Here is a 22,966-nt window from a genome sequence, read left to right on the forward strand (position 1 = left end):
GAGCTCCCTGGGGAGATTGATCAGGAGGAAGAGACAGGAGCATGGGGGAGTTAGGTGCATGAAGGAGAGGGGTATTTATGGATGTGGTGTCCCAATTCCATGGTTTGTATATGGATTTAATTTTCAAATCTGTGGGCAGCCTCTCTTGAGTTGCACTGTAGCTAGTATCCACTAGTATCTTTGCCAGCTCTGTTTGATGTTTTTACTAGCTCAGATCAAAGCTAAATTTATTTTACCTATAGACGACAAAGCTAAAAAGAGCAGTCAGTGTCTTAGAAGGCAGAGTATGAATTCATGTGTTTTAAAGCAGAGAACTGACAGAAAGATGCTCACCAAATTCAACAAGAGAAAATACAGCATGCTATGCTGTGAGGAACCAGATTGATTTTGATTTTTGTCTCAACATTGTTTGACCAGAGGTATATGGGGGAAGGGCTGCACATTTGCCACTTGCAGGAGGCAGCTAGAAGAAGATGGAGGAAAGCCCTGTCTCTAGGGAACTTTGCCTGACAGCCTTTTCATGTCTTACATGGAATAGGCAGTCAGTAGGAGACCACCAAGGACACTGTGTCCTCCAGAGAGGTTCTCCAATTGGGTGGCAAAAGGTCTCCACCAATGCCCTGAGTCAAACACTGAGCTGGGCCAGTGGTCTCCTGCCAGCAAGCAGACCTTGGGAAGAGCTGGGGGCTATAGAAGAACTGTGTCATAAGCTGCTGGCCTATTTTTTGCCCTCACTTTTTGCCCTCGCTCTTTTTGCTTGCTTTCACTCTCTTGCTCTTCCTCTTGCTGGCTGGCTGCCTGTTGACCACCTCCTTTTTATTACCAATAAATGGTTCTCAGATATAATATCTGCCTCGTTTGGCTTAATTCTGTCCTAGATCATCTGTTTTAAAAGAACTTCCCACAGTTTCCCCTTAGTGGAACGTGACATGCTTGGAGGAGATTCTTCATGAGTCCTGAACCAGAATGATTGTTAAATAGCAGCTTTCCAGGAGAGGTTTTGTGATTCAGGGGAAAGAACATGTTGAACATGGATTATCAGGGCCTTGAGAAGGCAAATACCATACTGAAATTAAGATCAAGAGGAGAATTCACAAGACCTGAAGTAATCTTTTTTGCTCTCTTTCCAGTGGGTGGGTATGCCCCTGGATGACATAGTACGTACTTGGTTCTTTTCCATACATTGCTTCTCTGATAAGGGTGGAAGCTGGAAAGCATTGGAGAGCTATGAGCACAGTCCAAAATTTGTAGAGGACAGACTGAATAAATTGGATTGGTTCAGCTTAAAATAAAACTATGAAGTCAGAATGTGAGCATAGCAGTCCTCAAATGACTAAAAGGTTGTTGCAAAGAAAAAGATAAGACAAAAAAAGAATGGAATTAGATTACAGAAGAGAAAGATGGGATTTAGAGGAAGGCAGAAAGTTGTTGAGGAAAACAAAATTCCCTCTGTGGCATGTTGTGACTAAGATTGTCTTTTTGATGTGTTCAGGGCATGGAAGTTGTGTTTTCAGCCTTAGTGAAAAGAGATTTGCTCAGGAAATTGCTTGCATAACTGAAAGCAGTAATGGTATTTCACATATAGTTTTCAGTGTTCATGCAAGTGATGGCTGTAGCTTACCAATACAGAGCCCGATACATAGCTGGGGTCCTGGTGGGGGAGGGTGTTTGAAGTCTTTTTAACTAAACATCAAAGTCATCAAAACCCTTTTGGCAAGACATCTTGATACAATATATCTACTTGAATCACTTCTTTCCAGTTACCTGACACACTAAAGCCCATGGGCTTAATAATAAAATCCCAATGTATGAGGCAGGGGACTGAGTACTTTGAGGTGGCTGTTTCCATAGGGAGAGAGGCACAAAGCCTTTCCATAGAAAAGGCATGAAATTGGAGACAAAGCTATATTGAGACATGATAGTGTGGAGGGGAAGACCTTTCTTTATCCTTGGCCTGTCCCCAAACTTAAGCTCTTCAGTTTACACAGCTTTTCAGGGCATGCACCTCCTTTCTCTGGTGACAGCTGGGAAAAGAAGGCCCATTCCCTTCTGTGGATCCAGCACAAACAGTTTTCAGCTTCTGATGGATGCTTCTATATAGCTTCTATAGCTCCTGTAATGATATTGGCCCTCTGGGATTTGACTTTGTTTATTTAATCTATTGTCTATTTATCTGTTTGGTTTGTTTTCTCTTTAGATGTCTCTTCATTAAGAGCCAAGGCTTAGGCAATCATACTGGCCTTCTGTGCTTTCCCCGTGGTTTTAGAGCCAATGGCTTATTTTTGCAGCACAAGGAAGGGATCACATTTCTTCAGATTAAAACAGACAGCTAGGTAGAGGGGAGAAAGGGGCTTTTCAAGTGCCATAAGGGACTGCAAAATTTTTATATATGCTCACACTTTTGGCTCAGACCATCTCTTCATGGGGACTGGTCAGGGCTCCTGTTCCATTGCAGCTAACCAGATCCATTGGCAGTCAGCTAAATTGGCAGTTAGTACTGCTGCTTGCTTCTTGCTGGGCTAACAACTTTGCTTTCTAAGTAACATTACTGTGGTTTAAATAGCAATTACATTTTTAACAAATTTTACAAAAAAAGAGAGAATACACCATATGAATATATAATAGCATGGGAATAATACTAAAGAAGCTACAGTGATAGAAAATACTGTTACCTTTGGGCCATCTGCAGACAGCCATCTGCAAATTGGAATAATAGCTGTGTTCACAGGAAGTAAATATTGGTTAGGATAGTATGATTTTATTTTTTTTTAACAAGATAATAAATACAAGCATTCAGCACTGGCATTGATGCCAAAAATGTCCTTTAGGGAGGTCTGTGGTTGCTTCTATTCCCTTGGATCTCTCAGAGGCTCAGGCTATTCATAGAGAAAGCTGATACTCAGTAATTGGTTATCTCACAGCATGTCCTTCTGCAAGAGAGCCCTCAGGTACAAGTGGCTGGGTGCCAGCATAAGCTGTGAATGAGAAATTAAGTGTTAAACAAAATCCCCTCAGAGGATTTTCATGAATAAGACCCACAGTACTTTGCTGTCATTATGGCTGACACTTTATCTTCACAAAAAGAAATTAACATTTTCATCAATAAAGGAATCCAAACTCTAGCTGAGATGTAATTCAGTTCAGTTCCTTTAGCGTGTCTAGCACTTCATTAAGTAAAAACAGGCAGCAGAGTCCAGTGAAAAGAAATTTGATTCATTCAGGATGAAGTCAGTGGTAGTGAGCAGTGTTCACTGACATGGGGTGTGGGCCCAGAGTCCTCCTTAGAGCATGAAATGTAAGTTATTGTTCAGCAGCAGTGCTGGAGCTCCCAACCAGCCCTTTCATCAAAGTCAATTAAGGGATGCAAAAGCCACGCTGCAGAGAATTGGGCTTCTCTTTGCCAGATCATGATTTAGTACAGTGGTTCTAGAGAAGGCAGCTGAGCCTGTGGAACCACTGTATGATGTAACCAAACTGGCCAGGGCAAGCCAGTGAAATTCAGGAAGACTTTACAAGTATGGAATAACATTTTCATGGTTTTCAGTGATTCATTGTTGAATTCAGTGGAAGACTGCTGAAAGGATAAATAACCAGAGAATCCTAATGAATATGTGTCAGAGGATGTCTCACTTACGAAGAACCTCATGGATCCTCCTCATTTTTTTCAGCACCAATGGTTTTCATAGACTTACCTCAGATGTACACTAATTTAGTGTTTATCTTCACCTAGTAAAAATAAGTGAATGGCCTTCTTAATGTATTTTAACAATTCTTCATAGACTTAATTGATTCTGCTTCAACAAGGTGGTTGTTTCTTAGTGTCATTCCACTGAAAATTGTCAAAAAAAGTTCTTATCAACATTAAAATTCATTTGACGTGCCTGTTAAACCAAAAACTTCTAGAATTGATTATTACAGACAAAAGGTTTTAACTTCACATTTTGAGAGTAGAAAGTATGTATTTTGATTGCATCACTGCAAAAAAAGACATGTATGTATACCCCCAGCTTCTTTACTCTGCAGCAATAAATAGTCTTTGATTATAATAATGTTACTTTCAAAGAAAAAAATACATATTTAGTAGTTTCAGGTTGGCAGCATGAATAACATTTGAGACAAATGCCTGCCAAACCGAACTATGTGTTTGGAGGTATCAATGAATGTATTTTCAGAGTTACTTGTGACATTAGAAAATTGTATCACCTAAGTCCTTGCATACATTTATAAATTGTTATGTGATGCTGAATTGTTGAACCCTGATAGCCGACACAGCTTAATTCTGGGAAAAAATTTCCTGTGAGGCATTAGGTATTTCAAACCCAGGAAGGAAATTCTTTAGCCCAGGACTCAGGACTGATATTTTTCATGTAATGAATTGGAGGGGCGGGGAGGGCTGGAATGCGAACTATGAGGATGGAAAACATTTAGTCACTCTTGGAATGATATGAATGTTTTTACAGGAAGCTTAAGTAAACACACATGCTGCTGCTTAGTAGGCTGCAGTTAACTTTTTTGGACAGTAGACAAAATTTAAACAAGTATGCAGACTCAAATGAAAGGCTGTTGAGCAGCACACCCTTCAGGCCCAGTTTTGAGCCAGTTATCACTTAAAACATTAGGTAAAATGTTAGACTACAGTTTATTTGGGGTTTTTTTCTTTTTTTTTATGGTAAATGCTTGAATGCACTGATTTTTAATTTCTTTGAGTCATTTGATACTGGTTTCATAGGAACAAAACATCTTACTTCTTTTAAAGGTGGAGTCTGTGTTATGAATTACTACAGAAGAGGGAGCTATTTCACTTTCCCCAAACATGGGCATGTTCTTTATTATTCATGCTGGAAATCTTTCTCCTTATTTAAAACGTGATTTTTATTTTTTTTTTCCCCAGAAGAGGTTTTCATTTTATGAAAACAAAAGAGATGTTCGACATCCTAGAATCCTATTCTGTTGCACTTAGTCAGAAGAAATGTTGTGCAGAGGAAGAAGCTTAGAATACAATAGTTACTTCCCTACTTACAACCAACTTTGTAAAACCATGGAGTAGCTATTTCCCTCACATGATATTACTGAAAGTATGAAACAAAACCTTTTTGCAGTTAACATATTGCATTCCAAATTAAACAAAGCAAAGAGATTGTTTTTCACGTAATATTAATAATAAAAGTACCTTGCCGAGAGGTAAAGCCTGCATAATGTATTAACTTAAAGGAGCATAAAAAAATGAGACTGATTAAAGCTGGTTGTGGCTGTTACTAAATAATTCTTAACAGAGAATTGCTCTTACAAACACCTGGAAGAAATTTTGCTTCCTGAATAAAAAAGCTAGTTTTTAACTCGTGAAGTAGATTCAGAGAGATAGCGTTAGGCAAACGTGTACTTATTTTGGAAAAAGTAGGTAATCAGTACTTGGCAAAAGCATACAGAAATCATCAGAAATTGAAATATTTGTCTTCTGGTTTCAGTTCCTTGATTAGGATTCATCAAGGATATTGCTGCTTTAACTGGTAGTGTCCTGAGTTTATATGAAAGTGAAATTCATGGAGTCATGCTAGTTGGAAAGGACCACCAGAGATTTTTTCTAGTCCTATCTCCTTCTTAAAGCAGGTCCTGTGACAGAAGGATGTCGAGGCCTTGTCCCAGTTAAATTTTGAATATTTTGAAGGATGGAGATCACACAAGTCTCCATGACCATGTCATAGTTTGATGACCCATGTAGTTTAAAAGAAAGATCAAAACAGCTTTTATCAAGTTGTCATTTCCCATTTCCTGTTTGTGTTTGTTGCCTCTCATCCTAGCTTGGAGCCACGTCCAAGATTAGCCAGGCCTTGCCATCTTTGTACCCTGGGGTTAAGGAGTGGTAGAGAGCAGTAGGATGCCCCCTGACCCTCCTTCCCCAGGCTGAGCAAGCCCTGCTTTGTCTCTCAGCCTGTCCTCATGTGCCACCTCTCCAGCCCTGGCCAGCTCGGTGGCCCTGTCACACACTTGCTCAGGTGTGTCTGTGTTTCTCCTCTGCTGAGAGCCCAAAGGTGCCCACTGCTCCAGCTGTAGGCTTCCAGGTGCTAAATGGAGGGAAACCATCACTTCCTTGTACCTGCAGGCTCTGCTTCTGCCGCTGCAGGTCCCTCTTGTCCTTCACACAAACCAAAACTGAACTCTTGGTTCTCTCATAATATATTTGGCTTTGCAGAAGGGTAGTTAAGTGTAATCTCTCTTTGCTTTCTGATACAAACTCTATGGCTACAGTACAGATTTTGAACTAAGAATATGATGTTAAGGTGGGTATAATTTTTCATTCTGGTTCCACGCTTAAGAAGGATGCTATTTAGTTAGTTAGTTGTCTTTTGTGTAATTTATGTAATTATAATTAAATCTTTTTTTAACAGTAGACGTTAACAAGATTGCAATAACTTTTAAATTGTTCCTGGTTTTTTTTTTCCTTTATTTTTATTTGTTTTCTAAGGCTATAGCAGTCAATGGTATATTTCAGTTTTCATTCTCTTCCTTTTTTTAAAAACAATTTATCAAATTGTGTGTATAATAAAATTGTAATCCTGAGAAACAAATTTTCCCTGCCTCCACTGAAACATGGGTGCACCACTTTCTCTCCATATCTGAATACTTGAGCAGTATCTTAGTACCTCAGTATAACAAATTTAGGGCTCAGTACTAGACCAAATTGACCATCCTTTGTTCTTGTGCATGTATGTATAGTAGTTCACATTGTTAACAGAAGAAAATACCTGTTCTTTGTACTACAAGCTGTGTCACAGCACTCAGGAGAAGTGGGAGGTCTCAGAAATTAAAGCAAGAAGGATGTCGGGATTGTTTTTGCTCATATTACAGAAGTATTCTAGATGGAAAAAATTTGAAAATACTATTCTATCTTGATACCACCTTTTTTTTTTTACAATCAGTTTTTGTGTTGATATGGTTAATATAGGTGCTTAAGGACAAAGAGAGCTCCAGACATTACTTGAATGCCACTGTTCTTTCATCATAAAAGCAGTTTGATTTCAGGCTGGAATGATGAGATTCAGGGTTTGATCACATATTGTAGTATTTTTCAGTGGTCTAGTCAGACTGAAGATCCACCAACAGCTGAAATATCTGCTGTAGATTTTAAAAGTTGTTTTTAAGTAAATGGCATTGGAAAGACTTAATTCTCATATTTTTAGCAACCTCACAGCAAGCAAAATGATAATCTGCACCAAAATTCAGCAGAGAAGGTATCAGAGAGGATATATGGGAGCGTAGTGTTCTAATAGGAATCTGCCTTTAAATATAAGCGCTTGGCATCAGCAAAATCTGTGCTCCATTAAATAATCCATTGTTTTCATCCAGACTCTCTTCAATCCCCTTCTCTTTCTTTCCTTCTCTCTTTCTTTCTATGGTATAGTTGCATTGTTGGTAAAGCACACAGGCAGAAACAGCACCCGTTTTTCCCACCCATTGTCTGTGCATTTGTGCACTGGATCTTTCTTCAGCCCTTTCTACCCAGAGCAGCAGTGAAAGCCCAGTTCAGATCGTGTGGTGGTACATGCTTTTTCAAGCTTAGCTACTGCTTGCCTATTCAAATAGCCAGAAGTCTGGTAGAGCAGATCTGGCTTTATTTGTTGAGTCTTGCCTAGTGAAGTGAAAAGGCCTGATTTTTTTTTTTTTCCTGGCTGCATTTTTGCACATGTGGGGGTAGGGAATGAAATTATTTCTTTTGTCCTCTGTTTGCAGCTCATTGAGAAGCAGGCATGCATATAAAATTACTGTATCTCAGGGCTTACCTTTAGGGAGAGAAGGGAAAAAGAAACAGATTTGTAGGCTTGACTGGAAACACTGAGGATGCTGAAAGCTGGCCCAAAAGTGGAAGGTAACAGAATAATAAAATATAATGAATAGAGGACGAACAAAAACTTTTCAAATTAATATAACAACCGTTTAATTTCATCTTTTATAAGAAATACCTTATTATTTCATGTATCAAAGGCACAAAAATTGTGTCCATGTGTCCAAGGCAAAGGAGCATCAAAATACAGATGTTGCCTTTTGGAAAGCCTCCAAAACTTACAGAAGATAGATAGATAGATAGATAGATAGATAGATAGATAGATAGATAGATAGATAGATAGATAGATAGATAGATAAAATTATGGATGGTTTCCTTAGATGTTAAGTTACACCTGCAATTACAGGGAAGTTATTTTGAGGGGTAGACTTTAATGATAGGGAGTGAAACAATCCTTTTTCTCCCTAGCTTTAGTTTACACCCAAGTGGATCAATGAATACTAACTAACCTGCATCTCAACTTTCAGTAAGGGTTTTTTTGCTTCTTTTGTCAACATGTTTTACCTCACATCTGCAGTCAGATGGTAAAGCTGCAGTCTCCTTCAGTTCTCTGGCTTGTGTCAGTGAACTTTGCTCTGGGCAGCAGTAATGATTCTTATGATTTGTACTGGTTTTATCTACCTGTGAGTACAAGATTCCTGTGGCCTCTTTGTCATTTGAAGTGTAAGGTTTGTGGGGGCTGACCAGTGACCTGACTGTAGCTTCAGGGTAGCTCTTGCATTCTGGCCTTGTGCATGTTTAGGATATTTCGGTTAGAGAATGGAGCAATGCTAAAAATCAGTTTGGTTGCAGAACTAGGTTATATACTCAGAGGCCTAAACAGCCAGGATTAATTAATGAAATTTATCATGTTATTGGTGTATATTGGTATATAGCAATATGTTCACGATTCCTAAACTAATGGTTTGGTGAAGTTGCAAATGTTAAGTATTAGACATGAATGTGATTTAGTCAGATACTTTATTAAACTGATTTGAGAAGAATTTCATAGACTTCATTTGACTAGAAGAGCTGTCGCTTGAAAATCCATGGATTTTGAAATAGTTTGCTCATTATGACTATTCTTCTACACTACACGTGCAAACTCAGAGCTGTGAAATGAAGAATTGATGGAAACCAATCCTTTGATCTCCAAGCTTGTTATTTATATTAAATCCCTACCAAAAAAAAAAAAAGGAAAAAGAAAAAATAAATAAGAAGATAATTGAGGGATCTAGAGAGACATGTTGCCATTATGCAACTTCAGTTTGTGCATGAACAAAGCTGTTGACACTGTTCTATATATTTTAAAATGTATTGCTACTTTTCTAATAGAAATTATACAAGCAAGAGAATTTGAGCATTACTCAGCAAGTGCATAATCTGAACCGTGACCTCTGAGATAAGTTTGAAGTTATCTAACTTAATTGTAGTGTCTTTAATGCAGTTTTTTCATTCCAAACTCTAGTTAGCTGACCTAATTTTAAAAGGATTAAAAACACTCATTGCCTGCATAAACTGTTGTGTTGGGAAGAGCAAGGCTGGAGAGAAGCTACGAAAGCTGAAAATTCTGAAAGACAATGAAAGCAGAAAAGTTCCTTCTTGTAATAGGATAATTTTCAGTTGACTGGAAGGCATGGGTGCAAAAGCTGTGTGCTGGAATGTAGCCAATAGGCACAGAAATCAGTGTTTTGTTTGACAGTGTATACTTCTAACAAGTTAATCTACATTCAATAATATTTTACCCTTACTCTGAAAGTAAAGACTAGCTGCCTATAGGTAAAAGTGGCAACATCTGTGGTCTGAGGATGAAAGCTGGCAATACATGGCCACCTCCACTTCATATAATTTCTCCACATTGTCACAATTTATCACTTTAGATATGGAAGGCTTTTTAAATTCAATTTTGTATAAATCTTCAGTTTTTGAGATAGAGAAGAAGTGTACACTTAAACAGTTGAAGCACTGAAATGGAAGCTCATAGTTCTTTAAATCAAGCAATTTTTGTTTCCTGAATATTTTGTATAATGTTAATAATGCTCATAACTGTGAACTCATTGGTTCTTCAGTGCCTGAGTTCTATGAAAAGCACAAGAAAGACAAAATTAGTCTCAGAGAGCAAAAAGTTGTTCAAGAAAAGATAGATATTGCTTTCCTCCTGAATCCTGTTTTATGATGGTCATTTTGAGGTTTCTTGTTATCTTCATAAGTGTCTGGATTTTGGTTTATTCTAATAACTTTGTATACTAGAGCATGTTAGTGCTCTAGTATACAAAGTTATTAGAATAAACCAAAATCTGTCTACCCATGTATCAAAACAAATTTCATACTCCAGCATATTTAAATGGTGTCAAAAAGTAAGTGTTATACTGTTGATAAATAATTTACAGTCGACAATAATCTCCTCAACCTCAGCAAGCATAATCTGGGACTGCAAAGTATACTGTAAGAAGTGATGTTTTCGATAAATAACTATGATAAATGCTCTCCAGAGATCTTTCACATGCAGTGCATCTTACATTCCCTTTTGGTATTCAGAGTCTCTTCTGCTGTAAATTTCAGCAGAGGGGATGTTATTCACATGGAGAACGAATTGACTTCTGAGTTACATGTTTGATGTGCAGCTTGGTAGTATCAATCAATTCAGCTTCAGAGAAACTCTGCTCAGTTTCTAAAGCAAAAAAGTCTGCATGAAATTTTGATTAAACACTTCTGAAGAAATGCGGGCAAAATAAGTATTTTGCATTTAGTTTGAAACTGCATGAGCAGGAAAGCTGATTTCATAATGAACAATAAACAAAAAGTGGTAATCCTTTTCTGTTTAGATACTTCAAAATTTTTCTGCAGCTTCATGCTGTTTTTGTTGACTGTACATTTGAAACAAAGTCCATTTATCGAATTTTTTCTAAATTACCCAGAATATTCATCAGAAACAAAAGTAATTAAAATTACTCATTTTACTGTTATGTTATGTATGGATTTTTGTGAATCTAATTAAAATATTGAAGAATCTCATATTTATGTGTTCTTTTTTTCTTACCTCCAGAGCCAACATATATCACAATAGGTCCACCCACCTGTGAGGCTTTGGTGAACTGCACTTTGACTGAAAAAGACTGTATCTATAGCTTCAAACTGGACCAAAATGGTTGTCGCATTTGTCAGTGCAAAACTAGTGAGTATGCAGAAATATGGTGGCTTCTACCTTTTATACCAAATTGTATGTGAAAATGGTAGTATGCTGGTTTTGTTCCATTCATAATGTTGGTTATATGTTGTGTTGGTACATGTGTACTTTATAGTTGTTCATCTTTAAAGAATTGGTTCCTGATTTCTGACATTGCTTTCTTGCTTAAAATGTGTTTTGAGGAAAATGTACAGTGCTTGACTTTTGAGGTAAAAAATTAACAGCTGGCTAGAAAATATAATAATTTGGGACCTAATATTCATATAGATTTTGAGAAGTCTTATGAGAATTCCACATTTCATTTTCCTCTCTTTACAGAATTTTAAGAGCACCTAGGTTTCTGCAATTCAGAAAATCCTATTGTTAAACAGCCTATTTTCAACTTAGCTTTTTTTGTCAAAATTTAGATTTTGAGGATAAATGTTTGAAAATTATATGCTTGGGAGTGGGTGTTTGTATATATGCAAGTGTATCCATATTTATGTTTATTTCTATAACATATTCCTATATTTATTTATATACATATATAATATTTTAGTTAGCATTTTTGCAGGCTTTAACATCTATTTCTTCCCAAAGGAGAAACACTGTGTCTTGTGAGAACTTAGTGTGTATCAAGAAAAATGTTTTTTCTCTATGTGTTTCCTTGAGACTTCAGTGTTTACAGGTGAAATATAAATCAGTATCAGATTGGCATTTGGAATTGGCCAACAAAGGACCTCTGTGGAGTACTAGTCTCAGCTGCAGGATGCATCTCTGTGGCTGCCAACCCAAACTAGGAGCTCTTTGTAATGTTACTGTAATTTTTCAGCTTTCTTGCAACCTCTAAGGCTTCCACAACCAAAGTATTACTCCGTTTCTCTTCTTTTCGTTTCAGTCCTCTCATTCTCAGCCACTTTGTAAGCCAATATGACTATTGTAGGGGTCCCAAGTAGAAATGGTCAAAATAAAATGCTTAAGCAGTACAAACTAAACAGTTTTAGGAATGGATTAGTGTTGGAGAGGACATCCTAACAAAAGTAAATATATGGCAAGCCATAACAATATCATGGCAAATAAGAAATAATACCTTTGTAAAGGTATTCATGGAAGGATGACTTTCCTTAGCTTACATCCAAGCTATCACGTACTTGCCTTACTTCATTCTTCCTAAGGAAAACATTAGAAACGTTCAGGTCTGCTTTTAATGTTGTAATTTGATTTTCCTTCTCCTTCTGTTATTATTAAATTAATTGGGGAGTTTGACCCAAACAAGAAGATGGACATTCATGACAAGCTTCATCATCTGTGCCTGTGCATGCAGTCCTTCCCTCCAGTATGGTGCACTGGAGATGCACCACCACCCCAAAGGATGATTTCTTTTGCCCTGGTTACCAGACTGCATATGGACACAAACCACGTTCTCGGGATGTTCTTGATTAGAGTATTTCTGATTAAATAGTGCATAAGAACCTATTCAGGGGAATTTTTCTGTTGCCAGATTTGCTTGAAATTTTCTTCATTTTACTGTAGCAAATTTTCTGAAGCAAAGTTAATAGCATCATTTATCATCTCTTTTTTTCAGTTAAATAATGTGACTAGTAGATTGCTTAAAAATCTCAGTCATTTAGAAAGAGGAAACCTTTATTTTCTAAGGAAGTGAAGAAAAATAACAGCTTGGAAATCTTCATCATTTGGTGGTTATCAATCAAATTGACAGAAATTGAATTTTTCTGTCAAGTAATGTCTGTCGCTTGCAAGGCTCTCCTCTGGACAAAAGAGGGTGTGAGAAATGAGAAGGAGAGGAGTCTTAGGTCAGATATGCTGAAAAATGTACTGTGCTTGCTCTCTGTGTTTTGAGATCCTTTAATGTCCAAACCTGTTCAGTTGCATCTTGGTTCTCTTAAGGACATCAGAACATGTCTTTTCTTTAGCTCATGTCAACTCATGTGGAGTTTTGAGAATCATTATTTTATTCTTCATCCACTTGCTTTTTGCTGGTCTAAGCTGCTCAACAGAGTCAAATTTAACTGCCTCAGTAAGGAGGCCCCCATGCCCACACTAACATTTGAAGTCATCATATCCTAATTCTATTAATCTATTTCCAATAAAGTTTCATTTTTGGTTAATTTATCTTTAGATAGCTCTGCTGGACGTTTGTTATATTTCAGTTATTTCAGCCAAAATAAATGCAAAATTATAAAGTGGAAGAACATAGTGAAGGTGTAATTTGTTCTTCATTATTGCGTGCATTTACATTCATGTTACCAGAAATAAGTAAAACAGGTTTATTTGGAATGATTATGTAAGTACAGTATAATGAGATTTGTTTGGTACCTCATTGTAATTTAGTTTTAAGTCTATCCCACCTCGTTCAAGCCAACTACAAAATGAGAAGGAAGAGAGAAGCAAATCAAAACATTTCTATAATATTATTTTAATTGAAGTAGTTTACTTTGTCTTTTATCCTTCTTTTCATTTCTGCAGTGAATGCAAAAACGTGGTGTAGCAACATGCAGTGAAAAAATACATGCTGTAAAGTAAAATAAAATATTTTTTTAAAAGTAGCAAAGCCAGATCATAGTTATAAGAGAAGGGAGGAAAAAAATATCACTGAGCAGACTGTAGACTTATATGGGAAGAAAGTTCAGTAAGTACACATGGAGCCACAAATGATGAGGGAGAAAGAATGATCATACTGACCAGAAGCATCAAGAAGCTAAAGCAGCACTACATGACAACAAAAGGCAAAAAGTAAAATTCAGAATCTAGGAAGAACTGCTGCAGAATACCAAGAATAAAACTAAAACAAGTAGGACAAACAGGAAAGGCATTACCAAAAAAAAAGAAAAGAAAGGATGGTATGAGATGATACAAGAGCAAAACACAAACAGAAAAAAGCAAATAAGGAAAAAATTGTAGTGTGCAGCAATTGCTCTTGTGTTTGGAGTCTCTGGGCCTTTACTTTCATTGGGAGAAGTGGAGTGGAATGAAGTCCTTAGGAAGACAAAATCCATTTGGAGGAGTCCTTGTGGAATACCAGTGGTCTCCTGTTTGTGAGGCAGGACTCCTCTTGCCCCAGTGAAGACTAATGGCAGGATTAATAATGCCTGCTGATTGAAGGAACGTAGGATTTAAAGCTGATTGGTAGTTGCTGCTGCACACAAAGTCATTCTTCAGCAACTGTCTGCACTGCAGGCCTTGTCTGTTCCCTGGATTAGTTTCATGGAAAAAAAAACCCTTTGAAATCTCTCCTGTGACTGAGACTAGTATTTTACCCCAAATGAATTGAACATGTAGAATATCTTCAGGATATAACTGTGAGCATGTATGAGTTTAATATTTTTTTTAACATTTCAAATCTTACTAAAATTGAATTAGTGTTGCTGTTAATTAAAAAAATTGTTTGCATCATTTAGAAGGCTTATCTTTGTGGTTCCAAGATGCAACTGTCATCCAGTTTCATTAATTTCAGCTTCCTTATGGAGCGATGAAGCTGGAGAAGGTGGAGATGGGTCATTTTCCCTGCACATTATAATGCATCACTTTCCACTTTGTGTCATGGTCTCTTTTGTCTGTCAAAGCAAGTCATGCAATCACTATTCAAAAATAAGAAATCTTGGTATATTATGCGTTTGCACAGTCCCCTCAACATGAAACCACCTTCTCCCCAAAACACATCCTATGGATACACACAGAAATAACTTTGGAAGCCTTGGTACCTTTTCCTTTAATGAGAACAACACGTTTTCTACCATGGAGTTAAAAGGAGACATTATCATTCAGTCTATACTAGCACACACCAGAACCATGGTCCTCAATATTCTGGCAAGTCACACCATCTCCCTTTATAGCTGATGAAGCAGAGTGAAATTCCAGCATGGACTTTGGGCTTGGCAATGTGGGTCTTTATTTAGTTGCATAGGCATTCAAAAGCAGGATTGGTAGGTTTGAGAAAACTTAGGTAGGTTCATCTACAGGCTGTCTGAAAAAGCATAGGGACCGGTGATGGGAAAATGCCTAAGAAAACTTTGCAGGGACTGCAGTGAGAAAACACATCTCAATTCCTCATTTTTGTGTATTAATTTTTCAATAGTTAGAGTTCTAACCTTTCAATCTTATAGTCAAAATTTGAATATTTTATTTCTGTATGTAGTGCATACTGAGAGATGTGCATTCTCAACACTTAAATTCTCTCAGTGTTAATTTTTCCCATTTAAATAAACTTATTCTATGTTCATTTCTATGTCAAACTGAGGTCAGACAGTAATTGCATACTAATCAGACAAAATGTACTTCAGGCAATGCAAAATTCCTGGAAATAGTAGAGTAAAATATGAATTAGGTAACACTTTTCTGTTTTAGTAGCAGTTGTCTTCCAGTGTTACTTCCATTTTACAACAAATTCCATGGAAAATAAAAGTTGTAAAATAAAAATCCAGGTAATCTTTCTTAGTGCTAAGGAGAGCGCATATTAGATTTTTGAGTAATTCTGTAAGAGAGAAAAAGGATGTCTATTATCCTTCTGCAGTGATATAAAAGGGAATAGCTATTAGAGGCAAGACTTCAGTTAAGGAAATACAACCATAGAAAATTAGGATGGAGCATGTTTCCTAAAAATTTAAGGCTCAGACCAGGAAAAAATAGTACATGGTCTTGTAGAACAAAAGCAGTAACTCTAAGCACACGTGCAAGATAGTGGAAGTGCTCCCTGAAGAGGATGGAATCAGGATGAGCAACTCATGCCAAATAAATGTTATCTGTATTGTCACTAGAATGAGTCTTTGGCAGGATCTCTGAAGATTACAATATACTGGAGTTAGTGCTTACAATATATCTTGTGCAACAGAAGCAGATAAGAATTTCACCTGTCTTGCCTTGTGAAAAAAAAGAAAATCAGCGTGCTTGAGGCTTGATCATTATACAGCAATTCCACCTTTGAGATAGTACTGCTCAATTTCATTTTCATGAATTCATGTGTTGAATGCGAATCCTAGATTTGTTTAGAGCACATATCCAATTAATTTGCCTAAATGGACTCACAAGAGGATTTATTTAACCAGGGCTTTCTAGCATCACAGTGCCCAGTCCCTTCATTTTTTTTTCCAGCTTTTGTGAATCATGATTTAAGTCTAACAAAAGGAGGGAGGGTTAGTGTGGATCTGTGGAGGCAATATATTCAGAGAATTCCAGTTACTGTTAAGTAACCTAGTTTTCTCCTTCATAAATTTGCCTCCCCAGATCCCCACCCCCGAAGATTAAGCAGCAGTAGCAATCCACACCGAGAGGACGGCTGAGGAGTGCTTAATTGTAAAGGTACTGTGAAACAGTTCTCCTGGTATGATCTGTCCTCAGCATCAAGAAAATAATACTGGTGAAGGTATGTAGCTAGCTTTGTGTAGCCATGCTACAAATTTGTAAAAATGGACACCAGCCTAAGCCAAGTTGAAATACTGACAAAATTCTTGTCATGTATCTATTTGTATTCTCTGGCAGTTGTTTTTTTTATCTGTGAAATACTGGACTGAAAACTAAAAGTATTTCAACATAGAATGCCTTTTCAAAACTTTGTTGAGTAAGATGATTTTCAGTCCTCATGATACAAATGTCAGTGTGTCCACATGTAAAATAATATTTTGGAAAAACATAAATATCCCAGTTTAAGAGCCTAGAGCTTTTTAAATACCATATATATGCTAGAAAAAAGAATGTTTCTGGTTTGGTTTTTTTTTTAGAAGAGCTGGAATTGCAATCAATCTATTAGAAATTCAAGCAGAAGACTCTTTTTAGAGCTAACATGCAATTCATGGAATTGAATTTTGTTTACTTTTTAGAGGTTTTTTGGGCAATATTTTATAACACTCCAAATACTTATAGGTTCATGTGAGGTAGGGATGTGAGCACTCTGAAATCAGGAATAAATCATGCATACCGTGGTTTGAGTTTAGGACAAAGACCTGTGATTCCTGTTGAGCTGCATTGCCCCTGAGATGCCGTACCTGAGTAAGAGAGGTTGTGTAGTATCTGAAATATTCCACTGCTAAGTTAATTCTACCAAATGCAGGCATTGCTAACTTATCATGGGACAGAATGGTTTTGTTGTCCTGTTTGCAAGGTGGGACCTCGACTGTAGTGGGTCACATCAGTGTGTCAGCTGCTCTTAGGTGCTGATTTTTGAACATGGTTTTCGTTCCTTCAGCAGCCAGTTTTACTCAGTTTTACAGATATCAGACAACCTTTTAAAACTAGAGTTGATGTTAGTGTTGAGAATAAGATACTTTCTGGAAAGATTTTTAAAACACCAGATAGTTTGTGTGTAGAATGCTCACCATATCTTGGTAATCATCAGTTCTCAAGACTTTTTTTCTACAGTGTTATCCCATCCTCCATATCCCAAAGAGATTCCTCTTAAACTGTGTAATGCTCTTCTGAAACTCTCAGTATCTGTTTTATTATAGTCTGCAAGTATGAAAGGGTTTGTAAATGTGTAGAGAAATTGGGGAAACAAGTCAAGATATATAGAAGGAGCTTATGGACAATGGTGACTAGGCTTAAATACCTCACTAATATCTGTTTGTTTATTAATAAGTCACAAATGGGGTTTTTTGGAAGACTAATTCATCTTCAGCTGTTCTTTCTGCTTGTATTTGTGCAACAGCATCACATTAAATTGATCTAAATGAATCCAATAATTTGAAATTCCCATATGCAAGTCAGCATATAATGTGTTTAATTGTATAAAACTACAGAACAAAGTATTTGCTAGTACTGCAGTCTTTAGAGGACTCAATGTCTGTAAGCAATAGCTTTTGCCAGCGTGGTGAGGACTAGTGAAGACTGTGACTAGACTGTGAACTACCAACTGGACCTGTTGGTAACTTTTTCAGGCAAAGCCTAAAAAAAGGCTTTGCTGCTGCTTTTGCAGTCGTGGTTGCATGTGGCAGAGAAAACTGCATGGTCTTGTTGTGTGGGTGGGATTCACTGCTGTAAGTACTCAGTGCTTGTTAGTCCCCAAGTATTAGTTCTAAGCAGAAGTTCTATTTAACAACAGCATTGGTTCAGGACAAACAACCTTTCCATGTTTAGTGTCCTAGCCTTCTAGTGTACTTGATTCTCTCAGCATTTTATGTGATATTTCAGCTAATGTCACATTAAAAAGCTAAGTATTTGTTGTAAAAATACAGTTCTATGACCCTGAGACATTGAGGAACACATTCATCTTTTCTTAAAGTCATAGCTCATCAGTATCATTCTGGAATTATCCAATATCCTGCATCTGAACTCTGAGCTTGTCATGCAAATTGTTATCTGGGTCATGTTTTATAAGAAAAATTAATGAATGTGTTTCTCCTAACCATGTAGAACTCTACCCTCAATCCAGATATTTCCCTAAGCAACAAAATGAGAGATGTTTTCCCTTTAATTAATTTCCTGTTCATAATTTTGTTTCTGTTTTAGTCTTCTACTTCCTATCTAACCATCAGTTTAGTTCCCTATGTGATGTCACTATAACTAATCAGTCACAAAACCCAAAAAATAGCTTATACTTTGTGATCAGAAGCTTAATCCCATTCTGTTAAGAGTTGCATTGACGTGCAAGTGCATAATGCAGTTCTGTCAAACTCTGAATGGTAGTTTTCTTCTGCATTAGCTTTTAAAATGTTTGCTATATCCTCATTGCAGCCTGTCTGGTTGCCCTGATACACTTTTGAAGCAATTATTAGACCAGGTAGGGCTGGATCTCTTCTCTGCAAATACATTCATGATTTAGGATTCTATTTCCTCATTAAATTTATCAAAGCAGAGGTGGAAAACTTCCTCAAACAAATACTCTCCTAACATTTTATCATAATAGATTTCCTCAGTTCATTGCAGTTGACTTTGATGAACTAGTGAACTAGTTCTCCTTGTTCTTTAGTATGTGTCACTTGAAATGCAAAAACTTAGCAAAATTTCTAGGTTTTACTTATCTTTTCATAATGAATTAGTAATTCATTTAGTAGTGATAAATTTAAAGCAATAGCTAAGGCTATAGAAAAATTGTTAGGATGACAATTGTATGCACTGAATTTGATCCACATATGAGTATTTAGGTTTGCAATCTTTTTCTCTTCTTTCTTTCTCTGATAGCTATGTTTGCTTTGTGACATTGGTGATTCACTTAATTTTCTGATAAAAATACCTGGCTTAAAATGCTGGACTGTGCTTTTCATCAGGCCTGTGCAGTAGACATAAACTCTGTACCAGATGGTACTTCATTTAGAGACTGCCTGCTGTTGTCATGTTTTTAATAACGTTTTAATAGGAGACATTTAGAAAATTAGATGTAAATTCAGAAAGCAGACCAGAATTCATATCCTTAGTTTCATGACACTACATTTCTTCATAGAGATTTTTTTCAAAAACTATTTAAAATCTATTTCCACCGTTTGTACTGTCATGCTATCAGAAATTTAAGTGCAATAAGATGTTAATTTCAGTAAAGAGCATCTTAGCAGAATTTAATTTTCAGCATCTTATTAGAAAGACTCTGAGCAGAGGTCTGTGGAGGATATTCTGATCACCTCATACATGACATTGACATAACACTAGAAAGTTTATACATTAACAGTTGTCTGCACTGACTTCACCAAACTTTCCCTTTATGCTTGACATAGTCAGACTTTTGATGATTTCTCATATGCTGTTTTTCTGTTCCTGGGAGGCAATGGTGATTACTAGTACCCACCTCAAGGCTCTGAAGTGCTTTTCTTTCTTGGCCACTTACAAAGTGAAAATTCTTTTGAGGATAACTCACTATGTAAAGGATTAAGCAAGGAAGATATTGCTTCGAGACTGGATCTCCTAGTTAGCATGTCAGCTGACTGTTTGAGTTTTAAGTATATTTAACATCGTAAGCTACTTGGGATGAGACGCTCGGGATGTCCTCCTGCTTTGTAGCACTGCCCTTAGACACCCTGAGCCTTCTAATAAAGTATATTAACTTTACATGTAGCAAACTTCTTTTTTGTCTCTGAAAGCAGTTTCACTAGCCAAATCAGAGCAGAATAGAAGACTGAAAACAAAGTATTTGGCTGTGGGACTCTGAGTCATCATTATTTTGCCATCTTCTATAACTTCGTGGTCAAACCTGGGTGTTGTATCTTGATAACTCTCCTTAACAGATAATCTGGAGACAAATAAGATAGAGAAATATGCCAAGAAAAAAAAGTTCTTCTTTTTTCTGTTTTTTTTTAGATTTTTTTAATTGTTTCCAGCTCTTCATTTTACTTTTTTAAGATACCTATTTATTTGTCCCATGCCTTTGCATATGTACCTTCTTTTTTCTTCACCTGTCTTCATGATTCTACTGTTTATACACAGCCATGTAAGTATTTCATTTCCCTGACAAAGTATGCTTCAGAAAAGGAATAGTTCTGCTCAGTTCAGCCTGTGCATTTCCAGGTTATTTTCTGCTCAGATCAGTGCTGAGCATCTGCGGGAGATGATCATAATTTACATTATATCAAAGGTCATAACTTCACTTAAGTATTTTTGGAGGTATCCTTCCACACATCCTACCCTTCTCTGTACATTCTTTATAAAGTTCAAGCCTAGCTTTAAAAATTATGACTACCCTATAAAGTGTTGCATAATGAAAAGTTTAGTTAATTTTATTATCACTGTGTGTTGCTAGGGAATAATCCTGTACAAACATCCTAGTATAAAAGCTCATAAATTAAAGAAAAATTCTCATTATTTTAACTTGCCTCAAAAAAAGTCTGTGTATTACACATAACTCACTCTTTACCAGAGAAAAATATCACAGTTTCCTCTGCATTATAATGTTTTAAAATCAGCATTAGTGGCTACATATTAAAAAGGTTAGTATTCTTTGTAGATCAGCCTGACTTAATCCTCCAGAAATGTGTAAAACTTCATGAAGATCTTTATGTATGTGTTTCTCTCTAAAGCAAGAACCTAAAACAAGGGCTGCAGTTGCTGTGCAAAGGTTAGATTTGACCAAGAGTAAAAGCTTAAATCTTGTGGTATTGATTCTCTGCTTCCAGACACAATCTCTAGAGGTTATGAAAGGATCTGGCTTTTTTTTTTCTGTATTCTGAATGGCAAAAGCAACCCCAAACTTGCACACCCTTTTTGCTTCAGACACCAAATTTGCATAAAAGGGGAGAGGTGAGAGCCACGACCCTGATTATATTCATCCTATTTAAACTGAGCTCTGTTGTTTGGAATAAGGAGACTCTTATGTTGGATTGCACTTGCATACCCAAATTCCACCTCAGAAATAGGCAGTGGATTTGCTGGTTTTCCCTGAGGCTTTGGTCTCATTCTGACACAGCAAGGAACAAATGCCTTCTTTACCAAGTAAGCATTAACTTGGTAGAATAGATAAGGAAACACTTGGCTTAGCCACATCTGGTTAAGTCAATATTTTGGAATCTTAAATGTAACATTACAAAAACAAAAGGAGAAGCATTTAAGTAAAGCAAGATTCCTTCTGTAGTTTTCCTTCAGAAAATTGCCATTTTAGAGAATAACTCAGTATTAATAATTGATCTCCTCTTTGAAAAAGCCATGTCCCTAAATGTTCATCCCCCTGAAGGAAAGTGGTCTTCAGGTCTCAACTGAGGAGCACATCTGGAAGAATAATCTTCAGCTGACCTCTGTCCAGCCAAGACTTCGTAGTGGTGTGAGTGTTCCAGCTAGAGATCAGCCATCCTTTAAATATCACTCTTGAAGTCAGGCCTTTGGATATCACCCATCATATTCTTCTATTGAAGAATCTTAATTGTATGACCCTCTTTTTCTATTTTGATCTCACTTTGGCTATTGTAATAATGGTCATTTCTTTCCCTTGTGTTCTGCATCCTTAGTGTAAAAAAACCCATAATTCTCTGTTTCCTCTCACCTCTGCAACTAATAAAAGAACATTGTATCTCACAATACATTAAGAGTGGTCTTTCTGGCATTTCTTCTTTCAAGAAAAGCAAAAAGAAACTGATCAATCTCAAAATAGTAAATTGCAATGAGGGGATATAATGACCTTTATTTATCTCTGTACCAGAAAAATTGAGATGCCGGCAGTTCAACATCTTCCTTATGCCACTACAAGAGGCAGAAAACTTGGTACTGGATTTCAAGAAACAGATCTTTTAGTCTAGCATCTCTAAGCTTCAATCACATCTTAGGGTGTTGCAGTTATATTTTTAAAAAGCAGATCTTAATCAAGTTGACAGCAAACAGCATAAAAAAATAAAAGTTTTTAATATATCCCACCCTTTCACTATTTATTTAAAATAAGTAGACGATAAGTAAAGATTATCTATATTGAACAAAAGCCTACTAAACCCATATAATGTGTGGCTATTATATGTTATTTTAGATGTGTTATTAAAAGCCAGTGGAGTGATGGATGTTGGACTCCAATTGGCCGAGTATCTGTTCATAAAACCACGTTAGTTTGTGGTACCAGGTGGTACTCCCCAAGCTGCTGACAGGAACTGAAGAATCCTGTAGTGTCTGCTCATACAGTTTGGGTTGTTACTGGAGAATTCTGTCAAATCTTTTAAAAACAGGACAGTCCAAAGGTAAGGCCTAGCAGTATTAAGAAAGTGACAAAGTGAAAGGGAGCAGAAGGTTCAGTGTGCTGAGGATGTGTTTGGTATAAGCCGTGTTCATGTTGTGATAAGCTGTGTGTGTCCTTGCAGGGGAGGAGCTGTGCACCGGCCTCATTTCGGGCTGTTCCTTGGATTGTTCCTTCGGCTTCCAGACTGACGCCCACAACTGTGAGATCTGTCAGTGCCGGCCACGGCCCAAGAAGTGCAAACCCATTGTATGTGACAAGTACTGTCCCTTTGGATACTTGTACGTATTCTCATCCTGAAAGCACGCTTCATGCAACCCCCGTCTACGGGAAAGACACAAAAGTCCAGGCATATCCACTTGGGTTTGCCTGTGGCACAGCGGGGGGAAGTAGGAAA

At 37.0% G+C, this 22,966-nt stretch overlaps 1 protein-coding gene across 1 annotated transcript in view; it reads left to right on the forward strand.

Annotated features, from left to right (window-relative positions):
* Positions 1-22,966, forward strand: part of CRIM1 (cysteine rich transmembrane BMP regulator 1) — a 175,289-nt gene that overhangs the window by 127,807 nt on the left and 24,516 nt on the right. The window contains exons 8-9 of the mRNA XM_036380356.2: positions 10,866-10,994; positions 22,694-22,850. Coding sequence (XP_036236249.1) covers positions 10,866-10,994; positions 22,694-22,850 — 286 coding nt within the window. The remainder of the gene's footprint in view (positions 1-10,865; positions 10,995-22,693; positions 22,851-22,966) is intronic.

The sequence above is a fragment of the Molothrus ater genome, chromosome 3, assembly GCF_012460135.2.
Source record: "Molothrus ater isolate BHLD 08-10-18 breed brown headed cowbird chromosome 3, BPBGC_Mater_1.1, whole genome shotgun sequence".
Classification (NCBI taxonomy): Eukaryota; Metazoa; Chordata; class Aves; order Passeriformes; family Icteridae; genus Molothrus; species Molothrus ater.